At 35.1% G+C, this 18,336-nt stretch overlaps 2 protein-coding genes across 5 annotated transcripts in view; both read right to left on the bottom strand.

Moving 5' to 3' along the window:
- LOC121411637 (paired amphipathic helix protein Sin3a-like) overlaps positions 1-5,778 on the bottom strand; it is a 45,096-nt gene extending 39,318 nt beyond the window's left edge. Inside the window, exon 1 of one of the 4 annotated variants that reach the window (XM_041604449.1) lies at positions 5,672-5,778. The gene's annotated coding sequence lies outside the window, so the exon portion shown is untranslated. The other 3 variants (XM_041604452.1, XM_041604451.1, XM_041604448.1) reach the window with 3 other exon arrangements.
- A 6,792-nt stretch (positions 5,779-12,570) lies between these two features.
- On the bottom strand, positions 12,571-18,230 carry LOC121411638 (LDLR chaperone boca-like). Its single transcript, XM_041604453.1, has 3 exons — positions 17,723-18,230; positions 15,089-15,321; positions 12,571-13,513 (listed from the first exon to the last, which is right to left on the bottom strand). Exons 1-3 carry the CDS (start codon positions 17,888-17,890, stop codon positions 13,255-13,257), a joined length of 660 nt encoding a protein of 219 aa, XP_041460387.1. The 5' UTR covers positions 17,891-18,230; the 3' UTR covers positions 12,571-13,254.
- Positions 18,231-18,336: the final 106 nt, after the last annotated feature.

Below are 18,336 nucleotides of genomic sequence, written 5' to 3' on the forward strand. Positions count from 1 at the left end.
CCCATTTGAAAGTCAATGTAAACACCATTTGAATGCCATATGATTCTGGAAAATTAGCAAATTTCCTGTTTTTATTGAATTTCAGGTGTGTTTTCAAGGTCATTACCAACAATAAAAACTATTTCTGAAGATATATCCTTTTAATACTAATTACAGACTATCATCACAGAAGATATCAATGTCTTTGGGCTCTTCATCTTTGAGTTATCACAATTTGAAAAGTGTTGAAAAGCATGTATGTGTCATTAACTTCAATTTTTGGGTATTTACGACCATTTTGGAATGCGCAAATCAGCCCCTAAACATTCCGGTAGCAAAATTTCTCAAGTAACACTTGAAAATATGGATAGATGTCTATCAAAACACAGAAATTGGTCCCCCTCCTCGATGGGACGGGAGGTGATCCGTGACCTTGAACTTGGCATCTTTTGAAAAAATCCAACTTTGAGGGCGCCCTACAGGAAAACGACACATACTCTTGGGTCAATTTTTTGTAATTCTGTTGAGTATCTGAAAGTCCATAAATGTGCATAATATTTGGTTCTAAGCTAATTTAGTTTTGGATTTATGAGCCTCCAAACATGCTTCTGAAATCATTGACACGGATGCTTAACGCCATTTTCGGTGACCTCATGTGCGAAATCCGGTTGACAGGTCCGCGCTACAGTATACTCTGCATGTTTAGACCAAAAAGTTCTTCCAATTTACTTAAAATGAAGACTGTAATCAATCAAACTTTGCTGCAGTAGTCAATCAAAAATAGGCAATTTTATTTAAAATAATTTTGTTGTGTGCGCATTGGTTGCTATGGGAGGCCATATCTTAGCAACCATTTGACCTTGGGGCAAAATATTTCAGATTTTTCCGTCAGACACTTGGGGCAACATTTGGTGCGAGTTTAAAGAAAATCGAAGAGGGTCGGGTGACAAGCATTGGTTGATTTGACATGGATTGACCCATGTCCAAAAGCCTGAGCATGTTTAAAATCAGTTCTTGCTCACATAGCTACATTTGTAATTGATCTTGGGAGGAGTGCAGTATTTCCACAACATTGGTGAATCTTGATATTCAAATGCTCTGAAGTCTGAACATTCTTCTTTCTTGTCCAATTTTACACAAACTTTTGTTGAGCGTATTCTTTGATTTTTATGCTTTCACACAAGCTACATTAATTCTCCTTTAAATTGGAAATCTAAACCAATAAAAAGCTGGTTTAATAAGACCAATGAATAATACTGAAAATTCCATCAAAACTGAATGGAAAATATGAAAGTTATGGCATTTTGAAATTTCACTTATTTTCCATAAACTGGTTCTGCACATCAAAGTGACATACAAATAATTGTCGATTTGGCACACTTACAATTTTGTTTGTATTTCATTGTTTTAGACTAGAATATTTCATTGATTTGAACAGAAACTCTTCATTCAACACAATTGAAATTCCTCATGTTCAGGAAGGAATCAATCTGTTTCACATTAATATGAGACATGCATCGCATATTTCATACAATAAAATAGAAAAGAAATAAATAGTCGGTGACATTGCTGGTTCCAACATTTACATGTACATACTGACCATATGTGCATTGTAATTTTGTACTGGGAAATTAAGTGAAATTTAATAATAGGACAAGTCCACCCCAACAAAAAGTTGATTTGAATAAAAAGAGAAAAATTCACCAAGCATAACACTGAAAATTTCATCAAAATCGGATGTAAAATAAGAAAGTTATGGCATTTTAAAGTTTCGCTTATTTTCAACAAAATAGTTATATGAACGAGCCAGTTACATCCAAATGAGAGAGTTGATGACATCACTCACTCACTATTTCTTTTGTATTTTATTATATGAAATATTTTGATTTTCTCGTCATTGTCATGTGAAATGAAGTTTCATTCCTCCCTGAACACGTGGAATTCCATTATTTTAACATTTTGTGCTTCAGGCAAGGAGGTCCTAATCGTCAAATTCGTAAAAAATTGAAATATTGTATAATTCAAACAATAAAAAACAAAAGAATTAGTGACATCATCGACTCTCTCATTTGGATGTAACTGGCTCGTTCATATAACTATTTTGTTGAAAATAAGTGAAATTTTGAAATGTCATAACTTTCTTATTTTACATCCGATTTTGATGAAATTTTCAGCATTGTGCTTGTCTGATTTTTCTCTATTGATTCAAATCAACATTTTTCTGAGGTGGACTTGACCTTTAATAATGTCATAACTTTCCTATTTTACATTTGTTTTGAGTGAAATTTATTATGCTTATTCGAGTTTTCTTCTAAAAAATCATTTTTTTTTTGGGTGGACTTCCTAACAAGACAATTAACTGGAAGTAATTTATTTTTTTCTTTATTCTACATTATAATAAAACACTAAAATATTAAACTGTAAGCAATTAAATGCAATTGTACAGTGAAGTCATTGCTGCAAATGCATAATTATGTAGCACCACTGTAAGACTCATGAGAGATCATTGAAATTTGAAACTTAAGACCAGGAAAAGTCCATGGAAAGAATACTGAAAGATCACTTGTTGCATAAAAGATCTCTGAAAGACAATTGATAGATGTCTATAGGACTAGTAAGACAAGAAGTATCAATAAGTCTTTCAGAGTTCTTTGAGTGGTCTTTCTGAGCCATTCCACAGAGATGACAAATTCAGTGATCTTGGAGACTGTGTAAGACCTTGCCATTTTTTGGTCTTTCAAAGACCACTTTAAAAATCCTGTGGAATGGGGGGCAAATTACTCTTAACAAATGGAGCGTCCGTGGCAGTCTCACCTGCATTAAGCGATTCAATATAGCAGCAGTGCTGACTTTGAAAACTACTATAAAATTATTACTCACAAAAAGCACCATTCATATAATAAACGATACAATACTACGTTCATTGACCCTCAATGATATTTGACCTTGCTCATGTGACCTAAGACTTGTCAGTGATACTTGATTACCCTTATGTCCACATTTCATAAACTATATCCATAAACTCTCATATTTATGGAGCAATTTGATAATTACTTTCAACATGGCCAAAGTTAATTGACCTTTGAATTTGGTCATGTGACCTGAAACTCGCAAGAGATGTTCAGTGATAGGTACTTGATTACTCTAATGTCCAAGTTTTATGAACTACATGTAGATCCATATACATGTACTTTCAGAGACACGATGATAGTAAAACTCGCACAGGATGTTCAGTGAATCAGATCCATAAACTTTCAAAGTTATGATGGTACAGAACATGTAATTCAACAAATACCCCCAACTTGGTCAAAGTTCATTGACCCTAAATGACCTTTGTCATGTGACCTGAAACTCAGGCAGGATGTTCAGTAATACTTGATTAAGCTTATGTCCAAGTTTCATGAACTAGGTCCATATATACTTCTTAAGTTATGCTGTCATTTCAAAAACTTGACCTTCGGTTAAGATTTGATGTTGACGCCGCCACGATCAGAAAAGCAGCACCTATAGTTTTTCACTCTGCCATGCAGGCGAGACAAAAAAAGCTTGACTGATTTAATCATTACAGATGGACCCTGCAAGGGAATATAAAATTTACATGATGAACATTGTCACTAATAAATCCTTAAATGTGTTACTGTTAAATTTGATTGTGTTCAGTGTTGCATTCAAAAGATTTACCACATGTAGAAAAGGAATAATGGTGCCAACTCTAAACAAAAACAAAAAAAAGAACAAGAAATAAAGAAAGGGGCATCATTAACACAGGCAAATTGGGAAAATTCTAATTCCAATTTGCTTCAAAAATCATGATTAAATTTCTTGTGTAAGTTTGACCCTCCACCTACAGCAACATATCACAGACATGAAATAATCATAATTTGCACCATTGCACTCCAACATGCTGTACATGATGCAAACATTTCATAATTTCTTTCTCAGGAATATTCACTTATAATCTACTGTACATTCTTGTTCCTCCCAATTAGCAAAACCAGTTTAATAATAATTCCTGTGCTTACAATTTATGTCCTTTATTTCATATCCATACCATTCATTTGTCTTGTAAACTTAATGGGATTAACGGTTCTCATGAATGAGACTGAGGAGTTTGGACATGACAATTGACAAATACAGGTAATCAGAAATAGCATAAACATAGCCTTTTTGGTGTGTTTACTTTTAGAGAGAATTCATAAAATGTCCATGGATAAACATGTATAATTCAAATGACATTGTAAATGGCATGACAATACAATATTTCATGCTTTGGAACTGAAAAATCCAACTGAGCTGTGCTTTCAGCCATGTTCCACCTCAAACAAAGCTAATAATAGTCCACCTCGGCTAGGTCAATACATTGTATGCATACTACGAGGGACTACAACACATGGAAATCTGCCATGAATGCAAAGACCCAATGACTCGCTGAAGCAAGTTGTTGCTGTGTCAAAAAATGGCTGACTGAAACTCTCCTTGGATGATCAGCATGAACCATTCAAAATAGGAAGACTGGTTATTAGAACCTAGCACGCAACGCCAAAGCCTTCACTTATCATCAAGCAAGAACATACAATTTTATTCTATATTTTAAAATATAAAAAAAGAATATGTAATTTTCTTTATCTTATATATATAAAAGTGTCTTGACCAAGAAAAAAGGGGGAAAGAAAGACACATCCCACAACTACAACCCAAAAGACCCCTACACAAAAATGGTATCAGCCCATAAACAAAATCTTTGAGATAACCAGGAAGCTGGTTGTTGTCAATCCACCGCACAAAAATCACAGAAGTGCTCACATAAACAATAAATTAGACAATTCCATAGCAGATTTTAGTGTGGTAGATTTGCAAAATGATCATGTTGATAAAAACAATTAGTAAATTTAATGATTTGGAATGCAAATATAGAATTAAATTGGCATAATCCCTTGGTTTTCTCTGAATAATCACATCGGTCGAAGTCAAAGGCAGACGCCGCAATTCACCACGACCTACACACACACCATTGGCCGCATGATACATGCACACAATGTTGGGAGCATAATTTAACGTGCAATGGCCAATCCGTTTTGGGGCGGACATTTGGAGCAGAATTACAATCTTCAGTATCATTCAATCTTTCAACGAATACCTATAAATCAAATATGAAAATGATGGAAAATAAACAAGGTCTTTTACTTACAGAAATTGAAATGCTAAGATGAATTCCAACGCACAAAATTTTACAATTTTCCAACACATATCATGTCAAACATCGCGCGAAGACAGTGCACAACAAACGTAGAACAAGTCGGACGTCGGGACGTAATTCACGTCTTTGGTCACCAAAACTCGAAGAAAATGTATTCTCGCATTGACAAAACATATATAACTTACAATAAAGGTGCCGCAATTCAGAGTGATTAACATCTCCTATCCATCCACCTTTAAAATAACGTAAACATGAGGCTACCTGTGAAGAAACAACCATGAAAATTGCAGTCCAATACAACAACCTCACCAGCTGGGCAGTGCGGGACGCTCGACGATCAAAACACAGGGAGAGTTCGGGTCGAAATTTCCTATGGTCTCCGCTGTGAAAAGCTTGCTAAAATATAAAAGATTATCATCCAATCTGCGATCAAAAGATATGCCATACAATGCTAGAGAAAAGAACATTTCAACTAGTAAACCTAGAGAGAATTACCAGTTAAAATAACCAGATGGTCCAGATTTCCTCGGATTTTACGTCCAAATCTACGGGTAAATCCACATCCTTTCGGGAAAGATACACTGTTATGCTTATTTGCATATAATACGTACGAGCTATGGGCAGTTGTCTACGTCACACCTTAATTCATTAAGTGACCAATGATGAGCTGCATACACGCGGACCCTGACAGGTGAAACGCGCGCCCTCCGCCCACAATCCTTAACCAGCCAATGAAAATAGAAATTAGTTTATTGTAAGAAGTGTTTGAAGTTTGCGGCGCGAGGTTCTAATTTTTATCAATTTGTTGTAATGGAATTGGTGCTCGAAAAGTCTACTCCCACTTTACAAAAATGATTAGCCTAACGCATTACTGAACGTATACTGATCCTGGCAGAAATGCACAAGCTTGAACAATACTGGGTGTCTTTAGCTGTGAACTATACAATTTTGAAAATTACCGAAATAACAGAAACTTCGATCGCATGTACCCGGTGTGTTGCATATTATAGCAATATAAAATTTTGGTATATCAAAAGAAAGATGCTAATAACTCCATTTGTTCTGCTGTATATCCCTACTTTAGTACTTTTATTTCTTTCTCCTGATTATTTCTCTCTTCGCCATCAGAAGACGAAAAGATTGTTTATTGCCATGAAAGTCCGTATATAAAAAAAATGTGTGAAATATGCGAAATTATGTGTAAAAAATGACTGATCCTATGGGAGGCTGTTGTCATTTAAAAGTGATATTAGACCTATTCTAGAATTGTCCAAAATTAGATTTTCTGTTACATAAATTTGCCTGGCAAAAGTGTGCAAAAAGTGAAAATTTTGAATATATTAGTATTTTTAGCATTTTTAATGCCAAGATTAACAGATTTAGGCCTATAGCTCTTTCTACTGCTTTATGCAGTGGCGTACCGTGGGTCACGGCACGGGGGAGGGGGGGGGGCACCAGATTTTTTTTTTAGTCACTTAGTGAACGCGCGAAACCAGGTATACTGACCTAATAAAGAGATTTTAAGGACAGTGCCATTAAACGAATGTGTATCTCCTGATTAAATAATGCGAGCGGCGAAGCGCGAGCTGGAAATGTTTGATATTTAGACCTAAAAAGGGACATTATAAGCAAATTTTGTAATCATGATACGCATCTGTCTCACTAAACAAACAATGCGAGCGCAAAGTTCGAGCTGATTTTTTTTGTATTTATTGACCCTAAAAAGATACATTTTAAGGACTATATTAGGAATCCACAAAGAATTCATATCTCACCATAGTCATCTAATGCGAGTGCCAATTAAGTGATTGCTGATTTTGTTAGAATTACATCTGATTTGATTTGATTTACATCTAAACGCATGAAGCACTTGTATTCATTGTAATTATGATTAACATACGCATCTCACTTAGCAAAAATTGCGAGCGCGAAGCGCGAGCTGAAAATCTAGAAAATTCAGGCCTGAGGAGGGGCATTTTAAGCTTGCCTGTAGGAATTCACGAAGACCATGCGTATTTCACTAACCAAGTGATGCGAGCGCGGAGCGCGAGATGAAATTTTTGTTTAGAATTTCACTTGAGCAAAACGGTGGTTTTAGACAGAATCTGATGTTTCTTTCCTTTTTTGGGTGGGGGGAGGGGTGGGGTCTGGGAAAGGGAATCAATCGTCTCCGGCGCCTTCAGAATTGGGCCGCCCGTCTTGAATTTCGAAGTCCGCCGTGACACACCTCCTGAACCCCTGTTACATAATTTACACTGGCACCCTGTTAGACAACGGATCAATTTTAAGCTACTTCGTTTGGTATATAAAAAATAACTCAATATCAAAACGAGCCCCAAAATATTTATTTTGATTGTTTATAACTATGTCTCGGAGAACTTCCTCTGAAGACTCACTTAAATTAACTGTATTGTATATGAAACTAAAAATAGAAGAAAACAAATAGAAGATAGAAGCTTCACTGTTACTTTCTCTATCAATTGAACAAACCCCCTCTCACGATCCCCAACAATTTTAAGAAGTCCATAAAAACTTGTTAGTTCTATAGGCACCTGTTTCATTTTGTATGCAAGTCATTCTGTTTTTGCATGAATAATTAGGTAAAAATTAAATTGTAAGCGCTTTGGGCCAATTTGGGAAAGCACGTTTCAATTAATATTGGGTATTATAAAAAAAAATGTTTTATCTCTCTGTGCAGTGATATTCGATATGAAAACGGCATGAAGAATTTATTGAGGCGAATAGTAAACCAATCTTATATCAGTAGAATAGTAAAATTCCCTAAATGCTAAAGTAACACACTAACAATTTTTTTATATAGTAAATACCAGGGATGGTGCCATCCCCCATAAAAAAGAGGGGAGGGGGCCTGGATGAGTATCAAAATGAGCTCTGGGAGTGTAACTCTTTATAAGACCCTATATATAATTCAATTAAGGAAAAGTAAAGCTGTAAAAATGAGAGAGTTAATCTCCTGCATATAAATGGCTAGTTAACTAAGAAAGGTTAACAAGAGAATTTAAATTATGTGGGACTCATATCAAATGGTTAAATCTTTAAAATAATAGATAGATCGTTCATATCGACGGGAAAGGCTCTCTTTTTTTCTTGTCAATGTAGCATGCCGATTTTACCTCTGTCATTTTTACCTCCGTCATTTCCTTTGCCATTCTCACCTCTGACAATTTTACCTCTGCCATTTCCATCTTTGCCTAAAAACCACTTGATCTACTCTCAATTTGGATTACTAGTAATTACTCTTCAGCCCAACTAACTTACTCTCACTTTAGTCAATTATTAGTAATCTATTAATAATTTATCCTTTGTCAAATCAAAATGTGGTTCATAAAAACAATATTTCATTTCATCATATGTGATGACACAAATGAAAAGGTAACAAAGTTTCCACTTCTGAACAACCAAACCTTCACATTTTGAAAACTTCCATCACAAGCTACACAAAAGCAGATAATGAAAAAACACTGTTTATGTGCATGTAAATCGAAAGAAAGTTTATTCCTTTTTGTAACAAGACACCAAGAGTACATGAATCCATATTATAATTCGTTGAACAAAAATACATTATTATGACAATCATGAAAGAGGTAATGAATTCAGAACAATTAGTATCATATAATGAAATCTTGAAAAAAGTCCCACTGAATATAGAAAAGCAACCAAGTAAAAGAAAATGTGTTAGATTGGAGACATTACAGAACATCTAAAGGCATGATATTGTGCAATGGTATATGATCTCTTGAATTCAAAGAAGTAATCAGAAGTCTTTTAGGATCAAGATAAAAAAAAATTCTTATACAAGGAAAACTGCATAAAGTTTTTAAATAAATGCATGTAAATTATGGCTTTTATTGCACAAAATAATAAGTTACATGTAACAGAATGTATGTAAAAAAAGACAAAAACAATATCTGAACGGTATACAAAAACTGACAGTTCCAAAAGAAAATTTAATGCAAGATGATGATATAAGCATTACACATGTATGCTTTGATCCATGAATTTCATGAAAACATTACCATATTAAAAAAAAATCAATGACAAATAAGCACCTCTTACAAACGAGCAACAGGGAATAATTTTCCTGGAATCGCATCGCAATTTGCTCCACATTTCTGAAAGACTGCTATGCATAGAGTCTTTTGTATAGCATATGTTTACATAGGACTGTACATTATATTAGTTGAGAGCTTTTCTCTTCATGACCAAAAATGCTATTCAAATTTGTAAAGCAAAATTATTCCCTGAGCAATCATATCATTTTAACCCCATTTTGATGAATCTCCTTAGATCCTCACACCCAGTTTTCAAACTCAATTGCATATACCACAGACTGTCAACTTCTCTTATGTATGCCATACAGACACTGATGCATGATGGCAAAAATCAATGCATCGCAGTACTGCTAGCAGAATTGAAGATGGCAGTATACAATTTTAAGTAGTGTTAGTGTAATACCATTCCTCTAATAAACTATGGATGAATAATAACTTAATACTCATGAGTCATGACTAATATTTTGAACTGAATTTTATGTAAAATGACAGTCCAACAAATATATTATTTAAGTTTGAACAACTAAATGAAATCAAACATCCCTCAATTAAAATGTTATTAATTTCATAGAACCCTAACAAAATAAAAACAAACATGCATGCTTCATAAATCATGGTCTAAAACTATGGTATACATGGTATAGTACGGGTTGAAAAATGTGGCAATAATCTCTTTTTAATATTCATCTGATTAAACAAACTTCTCAGTATAAAAACATTTTTTAAATATAAAAACTAACAATGTGATAGGTATGGGGCATTTTTATCTACCTGCAATCACTAGCACATATTACAAATCTACATTTTAAAGTTTTAAACAGAGATATAATAAAACACACAAGTCTGGAACCTATTTGTAGGCTAAGTTTTCTTGTCAAGTAATTACTGTAGGACAAAGCCATTCTGTAGAAATGCAAATTCCGAATACATATTAGTAACAAATCATAAATTACCGTGCATTCATAAAATGATATAGGAATCCATTTTAAATGACATTCAAGAAAATGTGTGCATGTATATTACTGCTTACCTGCTTAGGAGTTGATTAAGATAGCAAAAATGAAATCTTGCTGGATTAAACCAAGAGTGAATTCCTTCATTTCCTTGTTGCAATTCACATGTTCATAAAAAGAAAATATATTAAATCACAATAATCAATCAATTGTAAACAAAAAAAGAGCATAACATGCTTCAGTACTTCAATAATGCAACATTTTAAACCCTAAAGGAGGGGGCGGGGCATGTATACAGCCCCCTTGACATTTTTTTTCAATGTACACTAAAATATACCTGAGTTGTGATATACATTGTAATACATTAAAGGGATGGTCTGGGCTGAAAATATTTATATCTTAATACACAGAGTAGAATTCACTGAGCAAAATGCCAAAAATTTCATCAAAATCGGATAACAAATAATAAAGTTATTGAAGTCTAAAGGTTAGCAATATTTTCGTGAAAACAGTCATGAATATTCATTAGGCGGGCTGATGATGTTACATCTCCACTTTCCATTTTCTTATGTTATTACATAAAATCATTATTTTTTCATTATTTCATACTTGTGCGAATAATATGTCTCCCTTATAATGAAATAAGTTGCAGCAATAAATATCTAATGCACTAAATCATTTGTCAATCCAAATTTTATAGTTCTTGGAGGAAAAAATTTGAATAAACCTAATTTCATATAATACACAAGAAAAAACTTGTGGAGATGTGACATCATCAGCCCACCTAATGAATATTCAGGACAACTATTCACAAAATATTGCTAAACTTTAGAATTCAATAACTTTGTTGTTATCCAATTTTGATGAAGTTTTTGGCATTTTGCTCAGTGAATTCTCCTCTATTTATTAAGCTATACATACTTTTAGCCCAGACCATACCTTTAATTATGAGAATAAGCGGCCTTGTGGGAAGACCCAGAGTATTATAGTAATTGAAAGCCAAATACCCAATATGTATAAAACACAAGTTGCTTAACGTGAACACATTGTAAATTGTTAAACTTCAAAGGCAATGTGAGTGCTAGTTTTCATCATAATTGTGTATTCAACAGTCAAATCTTGGAGGGGGGGGGGGGGGCTGAATCATATCCCCCCTGCCTTGTTCAGGTTTGATAATAGAAAGAAATGCACATGAATTTCTTGCGAATATAGATTACAGAAAATGTAAAATTATCCAACAAAGGACAGATGATGAACATTTAAAAGAGCTAGGTAATGGCAAAAATACTGTTTGACAACATCTTTAAACATCCATCAATGAAATAAAATCACAACAGTGAATTAATAAAATGATTATAATACTATCCATCTACACTGGCAAAGCTACACTAATTCAAAATCTATATTGTGAAAGGCACTTTTCCTGCTCCAAAACTTTGGAATAACATTTCAGTGGAATTTTGTCAAAAATTGAGACTACTCTTTAATAATTTTACGTAGAGATTTTGTGTTTGTATTGAGCTGTGATGTTAGGTATCACAGTGCAAATAGTATGGCACATTCATAATTTAGAAAATGTAGTTGCACTAATTTTGAAGATCAACATGACAGCCTCTTGAGTTCTTCACACAAACTCACATTAATATGACAATTGAATCAATACAATCACAAAATTGTCCAAATTGTACCCACATACTACATGCAATAATTTAAGCACTGTAAGAGGTGAAGCTAACTATTATTCATTCTTTTTTATTTAGCACAAGATGAGCCAATTCCGAGAACAATGTTGATTATAATCAGAACTTCTTACTTCAGAAGTTTGAAAGACTTATATTTGTCAACATCACTATTATCATTTTAGTGGTAGCCTTTGTAAGTAGAAATATTGAAAGAATCATACTCACTACATGTTTAAAGGTCTGCAGTTGAACAAGGAAAATCTTTGACATTTTTACAAGAGCATCAGAACCAGCTTAGAAAAAAAGGTGAGGTGTTTGAAATATATATTTACTTAAAATGGCACTTTAATTCCCAATTAAGTGTGGTGTATTACATATCATATTGGTAAGATCATCTAACATGTGCCTAACCACACAATCATCAACAAAATCATGTATGAGCATTAACACTTCAGTGACTTGACCCTATAAACTAGACAGGTGTGTTTGGCTGTTCTACGTCATGTGGGGGGGGGGGGATCTTGGTAGATTTTAAAAACACATGGTGCACAAGCACCAAACAAATAATGGTAGTGTGATGTCATCTACAAGACTATATTGATAACTTTTCACAAATAACAAGATTTTATGTCATATGGAATAATTATGCAATTTTATGCATAAATCATACTTTTTGCTATAATTCAGCGAGTAAAGCTCCTACAATGCTATTTTGTGTATAGATTTAAATATTCTTTGTAGCATTCCAAACAATTATGTTTCACTGATTCATGCCCCACCCCTGATGGTTGTAGGGTTAAGAATACACTTTTTTTAGTCACTCTTTGGAAACATGTATGATTTGAGAATGTGAATAATGGAGGCATAAAATCGTCCAAAATGCACATGAATGAATTTATCAAAATCAAATGAGACTTGAAAATCTACCGGAAATAGCTCAACACTTCTCCAAAAGTTGGTTGAACTATGTCATTATTGTAGGTAATACAAAAATCAACATTATCTAACACTTAGAATAATATATACCACATGTGCATCTCTAAACAGTGATCATTAGAATATACATCAATGTCATGTTCATGTTAGGATATTCCTAAAGCCAACAACATCATGAGACAAAAGGGTGCATAAATGGAAGGAGCAATTTATGAATAGAAAAAACATCGTATGAAAATATATATTACGAAATCTATTATACACCATATCAATAAAGTTATTGCTCAGAGCAAACAAACATATACAAACAAACCATCATTACACCAATGTTCACAATAAAGACAGCTAACACGGTACACTTGTGCTCCAGTACTTAACATTAACAAGACCGAAGTACATGAAAGTATCTTTATTCATTTGAATGAATACAATACTTACAATTCTGTCTTATTATCCTCAACTTTAGCTTTTTTCTTCTTCTTTCCCTTCCCTTTTTTTGTCTTACTCTTGGAATCTTTCTTCGCACCGGCAGGTGTGTTTTCATCCATCCTTCCAGAGCCCTTGCCATAGTAGCTCTTGTTGTCGATAGTTACCTCGTAGCAACGATCCTGCTCGATGAGGAAGTTTTTCATCTCCCAAGCGAGGGCGCCATCCTTAAGGAGGAAGATGGCCCTGTTGCTGTCTACCATATACCTGCATGCCAGGAATAAATTGTCAAGGAATAAAAAAAAAATTAAAATACAACAGCTTCATTCGGTTTTAACAAGTGCATCAGTGTGGGGCTCAATTACATATTAATTTTTTATTTGGTAATTAAAATGGAAGTTTTGAATGGGAAAGTAATTGTACTTGAAAAAAATTGATTGACTTCAATCACTGTCAAAACTTACTTAATTTATTATTTAATTTCATGACATTTTTCATGTCAACTGCTTCAGCCTCATAGAGACTGAGAGTAACAGGCAGAATCTGTGCTCTTTAACCTAAACCTTCATTTTCATTTTCTATGTAATAATAATAATAGTAATAATAATAACAATACTAATAATAATAATAGGCATTTATATAGCGCCATCTATCTACAAATACATTATTCCGAGGAGCGATGTTATTATCATTAATTACCCGGCTTTAGCTGTAACCTAAAATTATGTTGAAAGAGGTGGTAACTTGTGCAGGATAAAAATTGGTTTCAGATATAACTTTTCTAGAAAGAAATTGGAATTGTAATTTCAAACTGCTACTCAATCTTACCTGCATTCTACCATGATAATATGATTGCACTTAAGTTTCAATTGACATATTTTTAAAGACACAATACTCAACAGAGCTCTATAAATCAAAAGGAATGGAATAAAATTGGTTTTACTTCATTTTAAGTTCAGTTAAATCAGTCATGGGGCTTGTATCCCATCCACAACGACCTGAAACATAGCTAATTATGGGGCTGATGTCACTTAAGTGCTCTGATACTGATCAACAATATGTACGGTATGTAAACCCATTTGATTTTGAAGCTAGGTATAAATAAAGACTGTATATGTATCTTATTTATTTTCTTTATTTTTGAGGGCTTCTTTTCACATCAGATTGCCTAAATCCACGAAATTGGATAAGCTTTACTACACATATTGCAGCAAATGGGGAATCTCCGGGGCTCTTTTTTGAGGTCTTTTTTTGAGCATTTCAGGGGCAAAATCACCCTGAGAACTCATGTAATTTTTTGCAAGACTCTTTTTTTTTTTTTCAGATCAGGCATGCGATCGTATTTACCAGGAGTAGGCCAGAAATTTGTAAGACCCAAAGCTTATGGATATTTTCAAAGGTGATGTGACCAACCAATACTTTTTCCTTTTTTATCACTAAAAATAATTGATGGGCAATTCCATAAAATCATCAACCTTTTTGTAAGTCCGACCCCCATGTCTCACTTCACTTCATAAACTGACCAAATCGCCATCATTTGACAGCATTACAGACTGTCAAAAGTGCCAAAAATCAGAGACAGGAAATTTCATAAAGATTAGGGGGTCGGACGTACATGTATATATTTTATGGAATTGCCCTGAATTGAATCCTGAAGGCATTCAATAGAAATAATTGACTAAATGACTGTATAAAAGGAGGTTTCAAGATCAAGTAATACACACATCACAAGACAAAGATTCTATAATAACAGAAAAATTTCCCTCGTATTACAAAAAATACCTGTTCAAATGCAACTTAGCAGTACCTGTTTGAAATGTTAGAAATAAATATGAACCATACCTCTGGAGTTGATAATTTGCATTAAAAAGTTGATCCTGCCATCGTTGGGTGATAGTTTCTGCTTCCTCCTGAGTAGGGTCACCGGAGACAGTCACAAACATCATCAAGGTCTTGCCCTTCTTGCTCATCTGAAGAATGCCCTCAGGATTTTTGGGATCCATCTTGGAGAAGTCGATTTTTGGTGCTGGTCGTTCATGTTCCATCAAGTCATCGGGATCTTTCTCTTCATCTTCCTGAGAAATGATAACAAACAAGGAAATGGTAATTTACAGCACTTTACAAATGGGTGTTTGAGCCTGATGCTGCCATTAGTAAATGGTGAGAAGTCATAATTAAATCAAATAAAATGGGTTCCAACAGAAACTTAACAACAAACTTTACAAAGGCACTGCACAAATTCAACTTGGTCAAAAAATGGAACAATATTTATATATACACATGCTAGCTTCAGTCAATAATCTTTTCTAAGCACGTCAATAATTAGATTGGTTCAGAGAGGCAAAAGCCCCTCACATCAATTTGGTTTCAAAATCCCAAGTCACAAAATGGCAAAAGAAAGACCAATGAAAATGAGATTGGATTTAACACACTTCCAGTTTATTATCACACATGTCCTTCACATGAATGATTAGGCAATTGACTTGATCACAAACCAGAGTGTCGCTAAGGCAAGCACATAATACGCCCACCTGTAACGCGGGAAATGGAGTTATCGGTCAAGCAAGAAAAGTGGAAGGTGGCGACTTCACCTTTGACCATCTGGCCTCAAAATCAATAGAATTGCTGGGATCTATGCTAGTATCATCGACGCCAAATTACATGAGCCTAGGTTAAGTTAAACTTAAGTTATAGTGTTTACAAGGACTGCAGAAGGGTAAGATGAAAACATGTCACTGTGACCTTGACTTTTTGACCTCAAAATCAATAGGCTTCATAGGATACATGCTAGTTACATACACACCAAATTATATGAGCCTAGGTTAAGTTAAACTGAAGTTATAGCGTTTACAAGGAATGCAAAAGGGCAAGATGAAAATATGTTACTGTGACATTGACCTTTGGACCTCAAAATCAATAGGCTTCCAGCCCTGGGATCCATGCTAGTACGTATCATACACACCAAATTATAAGAGCATAGGTTAAGTAAAACTAACTTACTAAGTTATCGCATTTACACAACAGGGAAAAGTTAACGGACGGACACTGAGCGTGATACCATAATACGTCCCGTCTAGGGCTTATAAAAAAGGATTACTGAAGCTAGCATGTATAAAAATATTATTTATGTTGACTGTTTTCTAAGTGGAATTTGTGCAGTGAATTGTCCTTGTTCTTGTAAACTGTAGTTTGATAAGTTTATTTTGCCTTGGAACCCAGTTTAGTACTTTCAGTTTCAGTAGATCTTACTAAATCAATTTAATTAACTATTGGCATGAATGAACACGTACTGTATTCGTAAATATGTCCATGTTGGCAGGATGTGAATTTCTCAGCCGAGCAGTCCTAGATCCGGAAAGACTTCCATATGTCCCCTCCACTAATTTTCAAAAATAATTCACCAAAACCGCCTTTTTTCTCTCTCTTCTTTCTTTTTTTCTTCTTACTTCCGGTGGGAACTTGGATTCGAACCTCTCGCTGCAGAACGAAGCATCTCCATTCTGTTGCCTTACTCAATGAGCTAGCAGGAATTATTGAAAGCTATGGGTTTCATAACGGTTATCGTGTGTGTGTGTGTGTGTGTATTTTAGCTTTGTCAGACGTGTATCAATCAGATATGATTATTTACGTCTGGGACCGACCTTTAACGTCACCATCCTAAAGACGTGACCAGGGCTCGAACCTCTGCATCAATTTGTAACTTCCCCACACAGCTTGGATTTATACAGGCACATGCCACAACGCCCAGTCATAATATCGTGTGTGTGTGCATTTGAGATTTTGCACACGCGTAGCAATCAGGTATGATTATTTACGTCTGGGACCGACCTAAAACGTCACCATCCGAAAGACGTGACCAGGGGAGCGTTTCATTAAAGGACTTGTCGGACGTTTTATCCGACAAGTACCACTTTATCAGACAGTTACCATAGGAACGGTGCCTCTCAGCCAATCAGAACCAAGGAAAGATGTCAGATCTGACAACTTGTCGGATGAAAATATTGATGAAACGCCCCCGGGGCTCGAACCTCTGCATCAATTTGTAACTTCCCCACAGCTTGGATTACATTTACAGGCGCACGCCACAACGCCCAGTTGTAATATCAACCGATATTACGACTAGTCTACTCTCCAAGAGTATTGGGTATTTATTTTTCTGACTAAATAAACCGATACCATTAGGAATTACACACACTCGAATTTTTGACGGAATAAAGCCATATTTTGGTATGTATCCAACTTTTCCTTCTTAAATCTCTTAGATATACGTTAGATAATTCTTGATAAACCTTCACCATATTTTTTTTTTCAATTTTAGTGGAGGGGGCATATGGAAGTCTTGCCCTAGATCCTTGGCCATGCCTTCATGAAGACAAGGCCAGGCCAAGTGCGCGCTGGCGCTGGCGCAGGGGCCAGGACAGGTCAGGTATGGAGCGGCGCGCAACGCCGACGGCCCGGCCGGGACACAGCCCTTACCTCCCACTGCTCGAACAATCTCTCCACATCTGCATCATTGTAATCTCTAACGTCTTTTTTCTTCCACTTCTCTGAAGGTTTATCCTCCTCATCTTCAGCATTACCTCCATGTGTTGTGGAAATGATGATGACAAGAAGAACCAAAGTTAAGAATGTAGTGTTCGTCATTTTTGCTCTGTTTATATAACGGCATGCATCGAATCTCGTCTGCTAATTATTTCAGCTAGTTGCCTGTGGAGTACCTAACGGCGCGAGACGTCTACCTCCGCCGTGGCGTCCCGGGTGGGAAAGCAACATTTGTCGCTCAGATATCCATATTCTTAGACATCTTGTCCTATGCGATCTCGCCTTTCTTGAATGTTGCAATTGCAGTTTGAACCATCAGTTTCGGTGCAACCAGTACAAACGATAGAATGCTACGAGGACGAGTTGTCTACAACCCTCGCAATTCGTGTTCATGCCGCGTGTTATAGGAATGAGGCGTGTCGCTGTGTTATTGGTCGAAATGAAAAGCAGATTGTGGAATGGGATTGCGTTCGATCGTTCACTCATTTGTTATGCTGCAATGTTTCTATGGCAATGTCATGAATTTAAAGGGTTTTGATTTAGTTGAA

This window comes from Lytechinus variegatus, chromosome 3 (genome assembly GCF_018143015.1).
Source record: "Lytechinus variegatus isolate NC3 chromosome 3, Lvar_3.0, whole genome shotgun sequence".
In the NCBI taxonomy this organism is placed as follows: domain Eukaryota; kingdom Metazoa; phylum Echinodermata; class Echinoidea; order Temnopleuroida; family Toxopneustidae; genus Lytechinus; species Lytechinus variegatus.

Bases quoted from the DNA above. Each gene is read 5' to 3' on its own strand.
- LOC121411638 (XM_041604453.1), bottom strand. From the start codon at position 17,890: ATGACGAACACTACATTCTTAACTTTGGTTCTTCTTGTCATCATCATT. The intron at 15,322-17,722 runs GTAAGGGCTGTG...ATCATTTCTCAG, and splicing joins GATTGTTCGAGCAGTGGGAG to GAAGATGAAGAGAAAGATCC. The intron at 13,514-15,088 runs GTATGGTTCATA...CCTGGCATGCAG, and splicing joins GCAAATTATCAACTCCAGAG to GTATATGGTAGACAGCAACA.